The following is a 19,556-nucleotide window of genomic DNA, read 5'->3' as shown; positions in this document are numbered from 1 at the left end:
TCATAGGAGCCCCAAGTAATAAAATTAACCCTTTTAGTAGCCTTATTAATAATATTAACCCTATCAGTAGTAATATTATTCCCCACAGTAGTCCCAGTAGGAATATTAACCGCTCTCAGTAGCCCCAGTAATAATACTAACCCCTTCAGAAGACCAAATAATAATATTAACCACTTCAGTAGTAATATTATTCTCCACAGTAGCCCCAGTAGTAATATTAACCCCTCTCAGTAGCCCCAGTAGTTATAGTCCCCCCAACCCATATACTTACCTCCTCCTTGTAGACAATGCCACTCCTCCCTTGTCCTCTCCTGCAGAACTAAGGAGGAGAGGACTCAGGGGAGGAGGATCCCAGGTGCACACTGCGTGATTACTGGAGCAGACCAGCGGCACCCCAGCCGGTAATTACTACCGTGGTGTGCAGGCGTCGGCGGTGCATGCCAGCAGGGAGGGCTCCGCGTGCTACCTCTGGCGCGCGGCTATAGATTTTCCACCACTGCTCTAGGGCTATGATGAAACATTCACAGTAGTGTAGGATGGAGATCCAGAAGCATACAAGCCACCACAATCAGTGTTCGAACTGCTAATTTCTAAGGAATGTGCCTTCACCTTCTGGATGTTATACCATTAAGCTTTGGGAACAAGTAAATGTGAGTTTTACCTGTTACCTCTCCTGATTCTTTGGACTTACTTTATTTGGAATAGGAACTACAAACTACCATCTACTCACTAGGGAGCAGAGACCACCTCAAGTGCACCTAACTATTACCACATACATTTTTCTTGTGCACGACTGAGCAGATTGGGATACAACACACTGTGACAAGTGTAACGCTTACCATCCCTCACACAGTCAATCTGATCTTTCAGGTCACCACACCACAAAACTACTTTACAAACTGGAAAAAATACGATTGAGTTCCTTAGAATTAGATCAAAAAATAATTCTATGCCTACTTCTGTATTACCTTTCCCTGATATGAAGAGGTTGAAAAATGTTTTCCAATTTATTGTACATTTTATGTTTGGATTCATTTTGTAGAAGTGGTAAAAGGACACCATGGCATCTTTTGGGTTTCGACACACATATATAATCTGAAAAAAATAGGAATAATGAACATTTCTTAAAATTTTGGCTCAAAGAGGTTGTCCCATCACATTCTATGATATTTATATTCTGCTAATAGGACGTATGAACAGGGGCACAACACATTTATCAATTAGCTAATAAATATTAAGAAATAATGTTATTTCCTAATCAATAACTACACATCTAAAGAGGATCAATAATCATAATGATGATGATAAAAACAACATTCACTTGTGTACACCTCTTTTTCTTCTCTTTTTTTCCTCACATCTCAAGCGCAGGGACTTGACATTTGATCATCACTTATAAGAACATGCCCATAAGACTCATTCAAGTTCATCCAAAGAAGAATTAGGGTGCTTTCACATGTGCTTTTGGGGGATTCTGTTTTTCTGCCCTGTTATAGGAGCAGGAAAAGAGAATTCCATGGTGGAACCGAGCTGTCTTATGATGGAACCAAACAGCACTGAACGGACCACATTAACTGTAATGAGCTCCGTTTCATTTCTGTTCAGCTGTCTGTCATTTTACTGGACAAAAAATATTGTGTCGGATCTGTGATGGAGGTTCCAGTGCATATGTGAAAGTGGCCTTAGTTTATTATAGAGTATTTCCATTTATTATACCAGTGGAGGGGGAGAACAACAAAACAAGGTGTATACAAGTATGCGATTGTTTTCAATCTTTTGAGCTCTACTGAAACCAATAGCCATAACGTAAGCCTTCAAGAACAAACAGCGTGTGCATTGTTCACATAAGCTGTGTTGCAGATTGACAGTTGAGTCTAAGGGCGGTGTTACACAAGTGTATGCGCCAATGAGTTGATTTGTGGTTGTATCGGTGCATTTCACTGTTCTGTTTGCGCATGCACAGCGCAATCATTTGTGCACAGCAGACAAACAGGCCCTAATTTAAATGGCTGCGCAAAAATAGAGCAGATTCTACTGTTTGTGTGTGCAAACACAGAGAATGTGTAGAAACCCAATGATATCAATGGGTTTTATTCTCTGCATATTGCATGGGAAAATACGCCCATGTGATGCCGCCCTAAGATCTACCCATAAAACAGAGTGCAGGGCATTTCTACATTATACGAGTATTACTACATAAGACACTGCATGAGAGCCAACATTACTGGATAGCAGGATTACACATTATTAGCAGATGCACATAAATTACTACCGAAGGGAGCTGCTATTTTTCTAAAGTATAGCAACTAGAGATGAGCGAACACCAAAATGTTCGGGTGTTCGTTATTCGTAACGAACTTCCCGTGATGCTCGAGGGTTCGTTTCGAACAACGAACCCCATTGAAGTCAATGGGCGACCAGAACATTTTTGTATTTCGCCGATGCTCGCTAAGGTTTTCATGTGTGAAAATCTGGGCAATTCAGGAAAGTGATGGGAATGACACAGTGACGGATAGGGCAGGCGAGGGGCTACATGTTGGGCTGCATCTCAAGTTCACAGGTCCCACTATTAAGCCACAATACCGGCAAGAGTGGGCCCCCCCCCCTCCCAACAACTTTTACTTCTGAAAAGCCCTCATTAGCATGGCATACCTTTGCTAAGCACCACACTACCTCCAACAAAGCACAATCACTGCCTGCATGACACTCCACTGACACTTCTCCTGGGTTACATGCTGACCAACCGCCCCCCCTCCCCCCCACAGCGCACACCAAAGTGTCCCTGGGCAGCCTTCAGCTGCCCTCATGCCACACCACGCTCATGTCTATTTAGAATTGCGTCAGCCATGACGAGGGACCGCAGGCACACACTGCAGAGGTTGGCACGGCTAGGCAGCGACCCTCTTTAAAAGTGGCGGAGCGATAGCCCACAATGCTGTACAGAAGCAATGAGAAATAGAATCCTGTGCCACCGCCATCAGGAGCTGCACACGTGGGCATAGCAATGGGGAACCTATGTGCCACACACTATTCATTCTGTCAAGGTGTCTGCATGCCCCAGTCAGACCGGGCTTTTTAATTCATAGACACAGGCAGGTACAACTCCCTATTGTGAAGTCCCTGTCGACCCACAGCATGGGTGGCTCCCTGGAACCCACCGGCGGTACACAGAAATATCCCATTGCATTGCCCAACACAGCTGAGGTAGTAATGTCGTGCTTAATGCAGGTGGGCTTCGGCCCACACTGCATGCCCCAGTCAGACTGGGGTTCTTTACAAGTGGACACATGTAGGTTAAGCTCCCTGTGGACCCACTGCCTGGGTGGGTGCCAGGAAGCCACCGGCGGTACATAGAAATATCCCATTGCATTGCCCAACACAGCTGAGGTAGTAATGTTGTGCGTAATACAGGTGGGCTTCGGCCCACACTGCATGCCCCAGTCAGACTGGGGTTCTTTAGAAGTGTACAGATGTATTAAAAACTCCGTGTGCACCTACAGCATGGGTGGCTCCCTGGAACCCACCGGCGGTACACAAAAATATCCCATTGCATTGCCCAACACAGCTGAGGTAGTAATGTCGTGCTTAATGCAGGTGGGCTTCGGCCCACACTGCATGCCCTAGTCAGACTGGGGTTCTTTACAAGTGGACACATGTAGGTTAAACTCCCTGTGGACCCACTGCCTGGGTGGGTGCCAGGAAGCCACCGGCGGTACATAGAAATATCCCATTGCATTGCCCAACACAGCTGAGGTAGTAATGTTGTGCGTAATACAGGTGGGCTTCGGCCCACACTGCATGCCCCAGTCAGACTGGGGTTCTTTATAAGTGGAAACAGATGCATTTATAATTCCCTGTGGACCCACTGCCTGGGTGGGTGCCAGGAAGCCACCGGCGGTACATAGAAATATCCCATTGCATTGCCCAACACAGCTGAGGTAGTAATGTTGTGCGTAATACAGGTGGGCTTCGGCCCACACTGCATGCCCCAGTCAGACTGGGGTTCTTTAGAAGTGTACAGATGTATTAAAAACTCCGTGTGCACCTACAGCATGGGTGGCTCCCTGGAACCCACCGGCGGTACACAAAAATATCCCATTGCATTGCCCAACACAGCTGAGGTAGTAATGTCGTGCTTAATGCAGGTGGGCTTCGGCCCACACTGCATGCCCCAGTCAGACTGGGGTTCTTTACAAGTGGACACATGTAGGTTAAACTCCCTGTGGACCCACTGCCTGGGTGGGTGCCAGGAAGCCACCGGCGGTACATAGAAATATCCCATTGCATTGCCCAACACAGCTGAGGTAGTAATGTTGTGCGTAATACAGGTGGGCTTCGGCCCACACTGCATGCCCCAGTCAGACTGGGGTTCTTTAGAAGTGTACAGATGTATTAAAAACTCCGTGTGCACCTACAGCATGGGTGGCTCCCTGGAACCCACCGGCGGTACATAAAAATATCCCATTGCATTGCCCAACACAGCTGAGGTTACGTCAGCTGTAATGCAGGTGGGCTAAAAATTAATTTGATTACACTGTAGGCGAGGGCCCACAAAAATTGCTGTATAAACAGTACTAATGTACATCCCAAAAATTGGCCATGGCCAGCCAAGAGGGCAGGTGAAACCCATTAATCGCTTTGGTTAATGTGGCTTAAGTGGTAACTAGGCCTGGAGGCAGCCCAGTGTAACGAAAAATTGGTTCAAGTTAAAGTTCCAATGCTTTTAAGCGCATTGAAACTTTTAAAAATTGTTCTGAAAAATTATTTGACTGAGCCTTGTGGCCCTAAGAAAAATTGCCCGTTCAGCGTGATTACGTGAGGTTTCAGGAGGAGGAGCAGGAGGAGGAGGAGGAGGAATATTAGACACAGATTGATGAAGCAGAAATGTCCCCGTTTTGGATGGTGAGAGAGAACGTAGCTTCCATCCGCGGGTGCAGCCTACGTATTGCTTACGTATCGCTGCTGTCCGCTGGTGGAGAACAGAAGTCTGGGGAAATCCAGCCTTTGTTCATCTTGATGAGTGTTAGCCTGTCGGCACTGTCGGTTGACAAGCGGCTACGCTTATCTGTGATGATTCCCCCAGCCGCACTAAACACCCTTTCCGACAAGACGCTAGCCGCAGGACAAGCAAGCACCTCCAGGGCATACAGCGCGAGTTCAGGCCACGTGTCCAGCTTCGACACCCAGTAGTTGTAGGGGGCAGAGGCGTCACCAAGGATGGTCGTGCGATCCGCTACGTACTCCCTCACCATCCTTTTACAGTGCTCCCGCCGACTCAGCCGTGACTGGGGAGCGGTGACACAGTCTTGGTGGGGAGCCATAAAGCTGGCCAGGCCCTTAAAGACTGTTGCACTGCCTGGGATGTACATGCTGCTCGATCTACGCACATCCCCTGCTACCTTGCCCTCGGTACTGCGCCTTCTGCCACTAGCGCTGTCGGCTGGGAATTTTACCATCAGCTTGTCCGCAAGGGTCCTGTGGTATAGCAACACTCTCGAACCCCTTTCCTCTTCGGGAATCAGAGTGGGCAGGTTCTCCTTATACCGTGGATCGAGCAGTGTGTACACCCAGTAATCCGTCGTGGCCAGAATGCGTGCAACGCGAGGGTCACGAGAAAGGCATCCTAACATGAAGTCAGCCATGTGTGCCAGGGTACCAGTACGCAACACATGGCTGTCCTCACTAGGAAGATCACTTTCAGGATCCTCCTCCTCCTCCTCCTCCTCCTCCTCCTCAGGCCATACACGCTGAAAGGATGACAGGCAAGCAGCATGGGTACGGTCAGCAGTGGGCCAAGCTGTCTCTTCCCCCTCCTCCTCATCCTCCTCATGCTCCTCCTCCTCGTCCTGTACGCGCTGAGAAATAGACAGGAGGGTGCCCTGACTATCCAGCGGCATACTGTTTTCCCCCGCCCCCGTTTCCGAGCGCAAAGCAGCTGCCTTTATTGTTTGCAGGGAATTTCTCAAGATGCATAGCAGAGGAATGGTGACGCTAATGATTGTAGCATCGCCGCTCACCACCTGGGTAGACTCCTCAAAATTACCAAGGACATGGCAGATGTCTGCCAACCAGGCCCACTCTTCTGAAAGGAATTGAGGAGGCTGACTCCCACTGCGCCGCCCATGTTGGAGTTGGTATTCCACTATAGCTCTCCGTTGTTCATAGAGCCTGGCCAACATGTGGAGCGTAGAGTTCCACCGTGTGGGCACGTCGCACAGCAGTCGGTGCACTGGCAGCTTAAAGTGATGTTGCAGGGTGCGCAGGGTGGCAGCGTCCGTGTGGGACTTGCGGAAATGTGCGCAGAGCCGGCGCGCCTTTACGAGCAGGTCTGACAAGCGTGGGTAGCTTTTCAGAAAGCGCTGAACCACCAAATTAAAGACGTGGGCCAGGCATGGCACGTGCGTGAGGCTGCCGAGCTGCAGAGCCGCCACCAGGTTACGGCCGTTGTCACACACGACCATGCCCGGTTGGAGGCTCAGCGGCGCAAGCCAGCGGTCGGTCTGCTGTGTCAGACCCTGCAGCAGTTCGTGGGCCGTGTGCCTCTTATCGCCTAAGCTGAGTAGTTTCAGCACGGCCTGCTGACGCTTGCCCACCGCTGTGCTGCCACACCGCGCGACACCGACTGCTGGCGACATGCTGCTGCTAACACATCTTGATTGCGAGACAGAGGAGGAGGAGGAGGAGGAGGGTGCTTTAGTGGAGGAAGCATACACCTCCGCAGATACCAGCACCGAGCTGGGGCCCGCAATTCTGGGGGTGGGTAGGACGTGAGCGGTCCCAGGCTCTGACTCTGTCCCAGCCTCCACTAAATTCACCCAATGTGCCGTCAGGGAGATGTAGTGGCCCTGCCCGCCTGTGCTTGTCCACGTGTCCGTAGTTAAGTGGACCGTGGCAGTAACCGCGTTGGTGAGGGCGCGTACAATGTTGCGGGAGACGTGGTCGTGCAGGGCTGGGACGGCACATCGGGAAAAGTAGTGGCGACTGGGAACTGAGTAGCGCGGGGCCGCCGCCTCCATGATACTTTTGAAGGACTCCGTTTCCACAACCCTATACGGCAGCATCTCAAGGCTGATGAATTTTGCGATGCGGACGGTTAACGTTTGAGCGTGCGGGTGCGTGGCGGCGTACTTGCGCTCCAACAGTTGCGCTAGCGACGGCTGGACTGTGCGGTGCGAGACATTGGAGGATGGGGCCGAGGACAGCGGAGGTGAGGGTGTGGGTGCAGGCCATGAGACGGTCGTGCCTGTGTCCTGAGAGGGGGGTTGCATCTCAGTGGCAGGTTGGGGCACAGGGGGAGAGGCAGGGGTGCAAACCGGAGGCGGTGAACGGCCTTCGTCCCACCTTGTGGGGTGCTTGGCCATCATATGCCTGCGCATGGTGGTGGTGGTGAGGCTGTTGGTGTTGGCTCCCCGGCTGAGCTTTGCGCGACAAAGGTTGCACACCACAGTTCGTCGGTCGTCAGGCGTCTCTGTGAAAAACTGCCAGACCTTAGAGCACCTCGGCCTCTGCAGGGTGGCATGGCGCGAGGGGGCGCTTTGGGAAACACTTGGTGGATTATTCGGTCTGGCCCTGCCTCTACCCCTGGCCACCGCACTGCCTCTTGCAACCTGCCCTGCTGATGCCCTTGACTCCCCCTCTGAAGACCTGTCCTCCTGAGTAAGCGTTGCACACCAGGTGGGGTCAGTCACCTCATCGTCCTGCTGCTCTTCCTCCGAATCCTCTGTGCGCTGCTCCCTCGGACTTACTGCCCTTACTACTACCTCACTGCAAGACAACTGTGTCTGATCGTCATCGTCCTCCTCACCCACAGAAAGTTGTTGAGACAGTTGGCGGAAGTCCCCAGCCTCATCCCCCGGACCCCGGGAACTTTCGAATGGTTGGGCATCAGTGACTATAAACTCCTCTGGTGGGAGAGGAACCGCTGCTGCCCAATCTGAGCAGGGGCCCGAGAACAGTTCCTGGGAGTGTTCCCGCTCCTGAGCAGGTGTCATTGTAGTGGAGTGAGGAGGCTGGGAGGAAGGAGGAGCAGCAGACAGAGGATTCGGATTTGCAGCAGTGGACGGCGCAGAACTGCGTGTTGACGATAGGTTGCTCGAAGCACTTTCTGCCATCCAGGACAGGACCTGCTCACACTGCTCATTTTCTAATAACCGTCTCCCGCGTGGACCCATTAATTGGGCGATGAATGTGGGGACGCCAGAAACGTGCCTCTCTCCTAATCGCGCAGCAGTCGGCTGCGACACACCGGGATCCGGAGCTCGGCCTGTGCCCACACCCTGACTTGGCCCTCCGCGTCCTCGGCCGCGTCCACGTCCTCTAGGCCTACCCCTACCCCTCAGCATGCTGTATTACCAGTGATTTGATTTCACAGGCAGGAAATAAATTGGCGCAAGACTGCAGGCCAAATATTATTTTTGCACTTTTTGGAAAACGAACGGCCCCACTGCCTTTAGTGAATGAATAATCTAAGTTTAATAACTGTGCTGTGTCCCTGCTAATGTGTCACAGAACGTGAGGGTAGCAGAGTTATTATAACTCTGGCAGAGCAGGTATTTTTTTTCCCAATTAAGGAAAGCAAATGGCGAAGCCAGCAGTAAAGCGTAGCTGGGTGCGTATGATTTAGCACTGTTCTTCACGCAGCTCACACGTCTCCACCGCCCGTAAGGACGGACAGAGGCTGGACAAATAGATTTGTTTTCAGTTTTTTCCCACCAAAAGGCAGCACTGCGTATATTCAATGAACATGAGAAGTTTAATAACTGTGCTGTGTCCCTGCTTATGTGTCACAGAACGTGAGGGTAGCAGAGTTATTATAACTCTGGCAGAGCAGGTATTTTTTTTCCCAATTAAGGAAAGCAAATGGCGAAGCCAGCAGTAAAGCGTAGCTGGGTGCGTATGATTTAGCACTGTTCTTCACGCAGCTCACACGTCTCCACCGCCCGTAAGGACGGACAGAGGCTGGACAAATAGATTTGTTTTCAGTTTTTTCCCACCAAAAGGCAGCACTGCGTATATTCAATGAACATGAGAAGTTTAATAACTGTGCTGTGTCCCTGCTTATGTGTCACAGAACGTGAGGGTAGCAGAGTTATTATAACTCTGGCAGAGCAGGTATTTTTTTTCCCAATTAAGGAAAGCAAATGGCGAAGCCAGCAGTAAAGCGTAGCTGGGTGCGTATGATTTAGCACTGTTCTTCACGCAGCTCACACGTCTCCACCGCCCGTAAGGACGGACAGAGGCTGGACAAATAGATTTGTTTTCAGTTTTTTCCCACCAAAAGGCAGCACTGCGTATATTCAATGAACATGAGAAGTTTAATAACTGTGCTGTGTCCCTGCTTATGTGTCACAGAACGTGAGGGTAGCAGAGTTATTATAACTCTGGCAGAGCAGGTATTTTTTTTCCCAATTAAGGAAAGCAAATGGCGAAGCCAGCAGTAAAGCGTAGCTGGGTGCGTATGATTTAGCACTGTTCTTCACGCAGCTCACACGTCTCCACCGCCCGTAAGGACGGACAGAGGCTGGACAAATAGATTTGTTTTCAGTTTTTTCCCACCAAAAGGCAGCACTGCGTATATTCAATGAATAATAACTGTGTTGTGGCCCTGCCTATACAATTCTTTCCCTGCAGTATCAATGGAGGGTGGAATGCTCTGCAGAGGCGATTTTGAGAAGCCCAAAAAAAATGCAGCACAGCCAACAGCAGCCTGGACAGTACTGCACACGGATAAATATGGCCCTAGAAAGGACCGTTGAGGTTCTTGAAGGCTACACTCACTCCTAACACTCTCCCTGCCTATGCAGCACTTCTGTCCCTAATGCCAGGTGCAACGGTCTGCAGAGGCGATTTTGAGAGAAAAAAAAATGCCACTGCTAACAGCAGCCAACACACAGCTATCAGTGGCCCTAATAAGGACCTTTGGGGGGTCTTGAAGCCTACACTAACTACCAATTCTTTCCCTACAGCAGCTCCGGTATAAACAGCACTGTCCCTCATCTAACTCACACCGCATCTGAGGCGAGCCGCGGGAGGGGCCGACTTTTATATTAGGCGAACACCTGATCTTCCCAGCCACTCACAGCAGGGGGGTGGTATAGGGCTTGAACGTCACAGGGGGAAGTTGTAATGCCTTCCCTGTCTTTCAATTGGCCAGAAAAGCGCGCAAACGTCTCAGGGAAGTAAGTGAAAGTAACCAGAACACCGCATGGTGTTCGTTACGAATAACGAACATCCCGAACACCCTAATATTCGCACGAATATCAAGCTCGGACGAACGCGTTCGCTCATCTCTAATAGCAACTGAAAATAATGGACTTGGCCAACATCATATGGATAGCTGTTTTCTGCCACACGCTTCTGCCCCAGCTGGGTGGCAGTCGAGACCCCAGGGATTAACACAGGTATTACTGTTTGACTCTCCTCAGCTTTCCTACATAGAGCCCGTAGACTCTGCTTACTTATATGTCTAATAGGTCTTGTGATACCTTCTGCGTATGACACAGACATGACCTGTTACTTAAGTTCTAAGCTTTAAGCAGCTCCCCACTGATTGTATATAGTGTATTCAGCGTGACAGTAATAGTAGCCTAGGGATCAGTTTATAATATGGGATAGAGATAGGTTAGGCATCCAACGGCCAATGGGTAGTTAGCGGTCCAGTTGCAATGCTAGATTAGTTGGTTGTTAGGGATCAAGTCCAAACAGGTGTAGTCTTTCTTCTCTCCCCCTATTTTGGTATTGTTTCGGTAATCTTAATTCTGGATCATTATTTCTAATGATTAGACTTCTGATTTGGATAAAAGGAAGTAGTTTGTTTTTTATATTTTGACAAGATACGCATGACCTTCTATCAGGATTATACATTTCGTTGATGTAATCTATATTTGATGTTTATCAAACAAGGACTGCTTTGTTTATATTTGTTTTAATGTATTATTACAAAATTCAATAACATTTTTGAGAAACAAACAGGTGTAGTCATGCTGCATCTACTCTCACTGCCTGTATCCCAGCCATCATCTGATCAAATGCTGGTCGTCTTGTGGAGGAATCCTGTATCTACAGTTGTCCACAGGGCGCTCTGTGACTATCTATCTATCGGACCTTTGACTTGTGTACTTACTGATGTTATTTTGGGTATCTTATATACATGTGCTGTTGTCATTTATATTTGTATAAAATTATTGTTATAACCTTCTTTGATAATTCTGCACACTTATACTGATGTTGTGTAATCTGAACAGTAGTTCTTCGTTTATCTGTAATTTATAGTTAATTCTTAGGAGGAGACCCTTCCTTAAATATGGAGGCTTTATCCTGGGTGAGGACAGCAAAGCTTCTAGGTCTCTTTGTCCCATACAGGTTTAGCGTCAAGGTCTGTTGTGCCCATACCCCCAAAACCGGGCTACACTACAGTTCTAGTTATGCGATCCTACAGAGGTGTTTATACAGTGTCTTATATGGTTGTATAGGCATAGTAACCACAGGCTGTCCCAGACACCCTTCTTGATTCATTGAGTTAGGCATTTCATAGGAGCCAGTTACATATTTATTATGAATTCTCATTTATACTGTTCTCCAAATAAACTGTATTTTACTGTTCTTACCCGACTTGTCCTCTTCTTCGGCATTGTATCGTCGAAACCTCATGAGTAAGCCCTCCAAGCCTGCTACACATGCATAAAGGGGTGGTGGTGAGGCCTGCCAACCGTACCTTGTGCATGCCCATTTACTAGAAGAGTATGGCTTCCCTAGAAAAACTGCTTCTCTGTATTGTGTGTTTCTTGTATTATTTAATTTCCTTCCATGCTTACCACTACTGTTCAGCCCTGTCTGTTTGCCGTATGACAACTGGAATAATTTCTGTGATGCGGCAGACCATCCTGACTTACATAACAGGAATTTATAATACATGGTTTCATGTTAAAAAATAGAATATATTTTGGCAATCGCTATTAAAAGATTGATATTATGCACTGTGAAATGAAAAACCATGCATGTATTATAAATCAATCAACTTATTAATGCAAGAATCAATACAAGAACCATTGTAAGATAGTACTAATGTGATTTACCTTTCCCATCCTGAACCTCAGATCTCTTGGCATTAGATAGTAAGGTAGGTGAGATGAGAAGAGACGAGGAGATGGACGACTTTTAAAGTCAACATTGTAAATGTTATATTCTATCCATGGCGCTCTTGTTATATTTTCAACATGTTCTGTTCCGTTTCGATGTCCTTCATTAAATATCAGGCTTAGAATTTGTTGTGTCCAAATTGTACCTGCACAATAGGTTATAGCTCTTATTATTTACAGCATCTACTGTAACTGACAAGCTGGAAGTTTTCAGATATTTTATATATGAGAAGAGGGGAGTAAATACATTATATAATGACAGGAACAATAAAGATCTACTAAATGACTAACAGATTGATACAGAGGGAGAGAAGACCCCGGCACAAGGGCTTTCTCTATAAAAAATACTTTTATTGTGCAAAAGTAGAAAACTATATACATTTGGTATTGCGGCAATCATGCTGATCCACAGAACGGAGGTGACATGTTATTTATGCCACATGGTAAATGGTGTAATATGTGTAAAAATGAAGGGTAATATTGTTTTTTCCTCCATTTGACCCGTAAAGTGTTAACAAAAGTTAAGGAATAGGTTATATGAACCACTAAATGGCGCCATTGAAAAATACAGCTCACTGTATAAAAAAGTCCTCATATGGCAGCGACGGCAAAACAAAAGCGTGGATTTCAGAATGTGACAATCCAAAAACAAAAAAAAATCTTCAGGTCCTTAAAGTGACCCTCCAGTCCTGGAAAACAAAGATGGCTACACTACTTCTATGACTACCAGATGTACACTGTGCGTAGTATTTTTCAACTTCAGTCCTCAGGGACCCCCAACAGGTGATGTTTTCAGGATTTCCTCAATATGGCACAGGTGATATAATTATTGTCGGTGCCTAGGGTTGCCACCTTTGTCACGATGAAAAAAACGGCCATGGTAAAAAAAGGGGGCGTGTCGGGAGCGTGACTTGGGGCGTGGGTTATCGCTGCATTTTTTTCCTCCTTTATCTCCTGGATCTCGTCCAGCGGCTGTGCGCATGTGCAGGATCCAGGCCAGCGTGTTCTCGCGAGTAGATGACGTTTAGTGTGATTCACATATCATCTACTCGTGAGTACATGCTGCAGACGCTCACATCACATACAATCTACACATATATAATTATACCCAGGTTACCCCAGCATGGTCCATATCACTATATGGAGGAGATATACCTCCCCTGTATATAGTGATGCTGATGTAAGGTAGATATGTCCCGTACATAATAATATGTACAGCTGGTATAACGTATACCACCTAAACATACAAGAGTACATGCAGTACTTGGTACATACCTCGTACTGCTCCACCGCTCTCCTCCTCGGGTCCCCACACTGTCACTGCAGCGCCGGCTGGCCATCTATCCTGATCCCCACACATTGCACGCGCACAGTTCCGCTACATCCATCCTGATTCCCACACATCGCGCACACACAGAGCTCTGCTACATTCATCCTGATCCCCACACATCGCACACACAGCTCTGCTACATCCATCCTGATTCCCACACATCGCGCACACACAGCTCTTCTATAATTCATCCTGATCTCCACACATCGCACATACACAGCTCTCATACATCCATCCTGATCCCAACACATCACACACAGCTCTACTACATCCATCCTAACCCCCACACATCACACACACAACTCCACTCACTCACTCTATCTATCCAGACCCCCACAGCTCCAACACACACAAACAGAACCCTGCAGAGTCTTACATTTACTGAGCCCCACTCCATGGTCATGTGATCCCTAACTCCTCCCACACAGGGTACCACATGACCTCATCGGAGGTCTTGGAAGCTGTCGGCTCTGCAGGTCTGTGTTTCCCCTGATGTCAGGAGTGCCGGAGGAGGGTTAACCGGGGCTAGGGGGCAGTGCAGGCTCTAAAAATACCGGCCTGTAATAGGGCCGGTAAAAAAATACCGGCACCAGCCTGACTGAAAAATACCATCCAGGCCGGTGGATTACCGGCCGGGTGGCAACCCTATTGGTGCCTCAGACATTGCCACAGGTATTTAGACGGGCAAGTGCACTTTGTGGCATATTTGTATCAAAAACATCTTTAGGGAAGTTGTGATCCTGTGGCATGCTTGACAGGCACGACAGAAAATCAGAGTGTTTCCCATTATGTTCAATGGGAAAACTTGCTTTGATCACACTTGCATGCACCTAGCATGCGAGGTGATGCTTTGCTGGCCCCAATAAAAACAATGTGCAATGCAATGCGAGGGCGCGCCCAAAGATAGGACATGCCACGACTTTTTCACTGCATCGCACCATTGGAAACAGAATTGCTCATGTGTATGACCCCACTCAAAAGATTAGGGTTCATGTTCATGCGACATTTGTGCATTGCGAGACGCACAAATCTCACGAGATTCTAGGCCATGTGAAAGTGGCCTTAGGCTAATAATACATATTAGTGCACAGTGTGCATCAGATAGTCAGAGAAGCAGTGTGGCCATCTTTGTTTGTCCAGGATGAGGGGATCACTTTAAAGGGTAAATGTCAGATTTAGCCTTTGTTCCCACAAGCATATGTCGGCCCGCCTTTTTCATGGTCGGCCGATATACACTGTGATCTGATGCATTTGATTCTAATGCATCAGATCATATCCCTGTATTCCCCTGACTAAAAGCTCCCGGCTGGCCAATATAGCGCCGAGTATTTTCACGTCGGGCCCAAAAGATCTTTTGGCTGAAGTATGTAGGCCGCTGCATAGGCTCCTACTGGAGCCAATGACAGCGGCCGGAGAAGGGAGATGGGAGGGACTTTAGCTACGTGACTGCTAAACTCCCTCTCTCTTCTTTCCCCCTCTCCAGCTGATTGCAATGGGTAGGCGCGGGACAGAGATGGACCTAAGTGCTGCCCGTTCCTGTCTCCTTTCATTGCTAGCTGCAGACAAGGAGTGGGACGGGGGCGGAGCTAAGCTCCAGCCCCTTGTCCACAGCCAGCAATGGAAGGAGGTGGGACGGGCTGCGCTTGCCTCTGTTCCCATCCCACCCCCATTGCAATCAGCCAGAGGAGAAGAGAGAGGGGGTGAGCTAGCGAGGGGAACGGAAGGGGCAATGGCATGGCGGCCTTGGCGTATATGCACCGAGGCCCATGCCATCTGAACAGGCGCACAAATATTAGATTTGTGCGCCCATTCACAAGTTTTAACTCTCAGATAGTAGCATATATTGGACAGTCGTGAAAAAGGCAGCCGATATACGCTCGTGGGAACAAAGCGGTTTTGAGTTTTACAGATAAAACACATTTTACCTTTATTGTGATAGTACAGAAAGTTATCTTATCTTAACGCATTAGGCCTCATGCCCTCGGCCGAGTGGATTCCTGCTGTGAGATTCTCGCAGCGGGATGCAACCCGTGCCCCGGCATTGACCTCCCACTTACCTTTCCGGCGTCTTCTCCCTCTGCTCTGCGATGAGCCAACTGGTGCACACCTGTGCATGGGCAGAGCAGAGCTGGCATGATAGCGGTGACGTTTCTGGGTGGGCCGATGTGAGGCCCGCACAAAAATAGGACATGCCAGACTTTTAATACCGCGTGAGTTTTTACGCAGTCAAATCACAGCTGTCTGCATAGGATTGCATAAACTTATGTAATCCAATGGCAGCGTGAAACGGGGAAAATTCTGCGGGAAATCCTGCAGCAGAATTTCCATCTGTGGGCATGCGGCCATAAAAAGCTTTTGTTCTCTTACCTAAATACAACAAAACCCCATTGTAAAGCAATTCAATGAGTAAATAAACCACCCTGATAGAACTGCACACTGTGATATCATCTTGCAACAAAGGTTCTTTTAAACAAGCCAATTCTTGTTTGAATAAGCAGGTGACATCATCGCTAGTTGGTTTCCTATTGTGCAGCCTGTTTAGATAGACATACACATCGTTGGCTCGATGAACACTGAGGCCTTAGTCAGACGGGCGATTTTTCGCGCGATTTGCTCATGCGAATGCGTCCGGCGATTTTATAAAACCATTGCTTTGCAATGGTATCGGACACATGAGCGCTTTTTATGCGCTCGTCCGATAAATTATAGAACAAAAAAATCGCAGATCGCACCTATCTGCGATCTGCGATTCCTGTTCTCTTCTCTATATGCGCTCAATGGGGCCGGCGGCAGCAGCGCCGACCCCATTGAGAACATATAGAAGACAAATCATTCTTCTCTGCCACAGCTGTAACAGCTGTGGCAGAGAAGAACGATGTTTGCCCATTAAATTCAATGGAGCGGCAATACAGCCGCTCCATTGAAAGCAATGGGCTGCCGGCGTGCGCGGGGTGAATTGTTGGGAAGGGGTTAAATATATAAACCCTTCCCTGCAATTCATTCTAAAATGTGTTAAAATAAAAAAAAATTGTATACTCACCTTTCCGCTGCAGCCGGAGTCCAGCCGCGGCCGTTGTCAGTTCTCCTGAACTGCTTCTTGGCACTATTCAGCCGGTGGGGCTTTAAAATCCCCGCCTGCTGAATGATCTGCCTCTGATTGGTCACAGCCCTGACCAATCAGAGGCTGAAAACACTCACACACCCATTCATGAATTCATGAATGGGTGAGTGACTGCTGCCTCTTAGCGCTGAGCCAATCAGGGGCAGGTCTGACTCACATCCATTCATGAATTCATGCCTCTGATTGGCTCAGCGCTGAGCCAATCAGGGGGCAGGTCTGACTCACACCCCTTTCACACCCACTGCAGGACGGCCACGCGGAGCTCCGGCTGCCGGGAGAAGGTGAGTATACAATTTTTTTTTATTTTAACACATTTTAGGATGGATTGCAGGGAAGGGCTTATATATTTAAGCCCTTACCGACAATTCATCCCGGGCTCGCCTGCAGCGCATTGCTTTCAATGGAGACGGCTGTATTGCCGTCTCCATTGAATGCAATGCGCTGGACAGCTCCGGCCCGTTTCTAATGAAACGCGGCTAGGAGCAGATTTTCGGGCGATTTGCGGGCGACTTGCGCGCACCGGTCACGCGATTTGCGGATGCGCATCCGTCATGCGATCCGCAAATCGCGCGATAAATCGCCCGTCTGACTAAGGCCTGAAAGGGTCAAACCCCGGCTCACATTTAGACTGAACGATTATCGTTCCCTTTTGCTCATTTGAACGATTTTGGAACAATAGTTCCATCTAAAAGCAACCTACAACTCAAGCTAAAGAAAGACCCATCTGTATTTCCAAATCTGATAGAGGAACTTTACCATTTTCTCAAACTTTAAGAAAAATGAATAACATTGATTGCAAAATTTAAAATTATAGAAATGTCTTCTATGACTGTGTTCTTCCATGAATGTACATATACAGTATGTGTGCTTCTCTTTAATAATCTACTTCAATAACATAAGAATATTTTCTTAAGGTACTAGTTGATAAAAAATTTCTACCTGTGAACTTACCTGATTTTGGGTAGGTAACAAGAAACACATCACTGTCTCTAATTTCCATATGTTCTACAGCATCTACAGCTTCAGGTGATGTAAAAAGGCTCTCAAAGTATATGCCTTTATGTTTAAACATTAGTGCATTCAGGGTTTCATCAAGTGTATCTTGGTCCATTGTTGCTTCTTCAAACCTAAAATGCATCATTTGTATTTATTTGCTAGGAAATATTTTATCAGCAAAGCATTATACATCTATATATATATAAATTACCTTTGAGAACTATGCAGTTTCTCCATTCTAAAGACGCAGTGATAGTGGATTGAGTACAGAAGGTCAGATTATGCTTATTTATATGTGACTGCTTTAACCTTTGAACTTTTGGAACAATTGGATGGTGCACTGCTCCTTGTCATACGATTTTGTAGTATATTTGGAGGTAGATCTTTTAATTATTAACCACACACTTCAACCAAAATGAGCTTATTAGCAGTTAAAGCAGTTGCTTCCCCACAACTGATATTAGGGCATATGAACATCCTATAAGGAAAGGTCCTCTGTATGTGCCAGAAGAGAGAAGCACTTTGATAGACCCGACACATCCATGCACTACTCTGAATTCCTGGCTTGCAATGCTGCATTTTCCCTGCAGCAACCCCTGCATGGGGAGTTAGTGACCGGCTGTTGCCTCCTCCAACAATAACAGCTGATTGCTGGGATAGGATAGGGAGCTTAATTTTATAATGGACAAACACTCGTTAGAGTACCTCTCCACGGGCGTTTTTGAATTGCGTTCCCCGCGGCAATGATCCGGTCGCGGGAAACACAGTGCATGCTTCTGTAATGGTCCAATATATAAATATAAATAAATTTATCCTGTGAGTGACTGCTAACTTGTAACAGCCTGATCGTGGGGCCAACTTGTAATACCCCTGCTTGGGATGCTGCTGGGAAATGGCTAACTACCCAAGCACACGGCTGGAATTGGGAGGGTGTAGTGCATGGACCTGTCGCGGTGGCACTTACCAACTCCTGTTACCGGAGGGAGTTACCGCAGCAAAGGATAGGGCCAGTATTCCTCAGGATGAGGGGGTAGCAGTTGTCCGTTTGTGACGCCACCGTTCCACACACCGGCATGCATACACGGTGGATAAAATAACACGGGACAAGTGTATCGTACGTCAGGAACGGTTGAGGCCCCGTAAAACTTTACTAGTGACTTTTAAACACAGTTCAAACAAAATTCAGCAGGCAGACTTTACAGAGCAGGCAAATTAGTAATATTCAGACAACTTGACATGAAAGTCAATGGCCACAGAATGGCAGTAATTATCAACCTGCTCTCATAGACTTCAGTACGCATTAAAGGTTTACCACTATACGGTGATCCAGACTTCAGATATCTGCGTAGGCAGATTTAAGATTATTTTCAGAGATTTGGTAGACTTCTGCAATGGTCTTGTTTGAGGAAACATACAGTCACTACAAGAAGTTACTTACAATGGCTCTCTGGTAATAGGACTTTTGGGAAAAACATTTAGGCTTACTCACTCCCATGCGCTTCACATACAGTTAGGAAGTCTCTCCATCTTCTCCATATTAGATGCAAAGAAACCAGAGATGTATCCCTGCACCCCTGCAGTTTCTCCAGCTGATCGGGGAAGAGGGAAGATACTGAGCTCCTACTAGGGAGCATCTATTTCTTCTCCATTTTCGATACAGGGAAGCTGAAGGTACTTCTCTGCATCTCTGTGGGTCTTCCAACGGCATGGTGAGATAGAAAATCATTAACCTCTTTCCCGCTCTCATTCACCCCACTTGTACCACATGACACAGAAACATACATTCAGCAGACAGACAATGGTTTTAAGGGAGTTAACCCTTCAGATGCTGCAGCTGTGCAACACACATACAGAAAATAGACATGACAGTTTTGCACAGCGCATCCACATAAGACAAACATGTATGAAAATTATAGAGGGGTCCAAAATGATGTTCTGGGACACTACACTTCCACTGAGTGTATTTTTACAA

At 47.5% G+C, this 19,556-nt stretch overlaps 1 protein-coding gene across 2 annotated transcripts in view; it reads right to left on the bottom strand.

Annotated features, from left to right (window-relative positions):
• Positions 1-19,106, bottom strand: part of LOC136611557 (amine sulfotransferase-like) — a 45,543-nt gene extending 26,437 nt beyond the window's left edge. The window contains exons 1-4 of one of the 2 annotated variants that reach the window (XM_066591265.1): positions 19,074-19,106; positions 17,540-17,715; positions 12,075-12,283; positions 969-1,095 (exon numbers count right to left, since the gene is read on the bottom strand). In XM_066591265.1, the coding sequence (XP_066447362.1) occupies positions 969-1,095; positions 12,075-12,283; positions 17,540-17,699 (496 nt within the window). In that variant the 5' untranslated portion in view covers positions 17,700-17,715; positions 19,074-19,106. Of the gene's footprint in view, positions 1-968; positions 1,096-12,074; positions 12,284-17,539; positions 17,716-17,795; positions 17,833-19,073 lie in introns of those variants that run through there. The other variant, XM_066591255.1, reaches the window with a different exon arrangement.
• Positions 19,107-19,556: the final 450 nt, after the last annotated feature.

The sequence above is a fragment of the Eleutherodactylus coqui genome, chromosome 1 (genome assembly GCF_035609145.1).
Source record: "Eleutherodactylus coqui strain aEleCoq1 chromosome 1, aEleCoq1.hap1, whole genome shotgun sequence".
Lineage (NCBI taxonomy): Eukaryota > Metazoa > Chordata > Amphibia > Anura > Eleutherodactylidae > Eleutherodactylus > Eleutherodactylus coqui.
The sequence above is the reverse complement of the archived record's forward strand: the minus strand, read 5'-3'. Positions and strand labels throughout refer to the sequence as shown.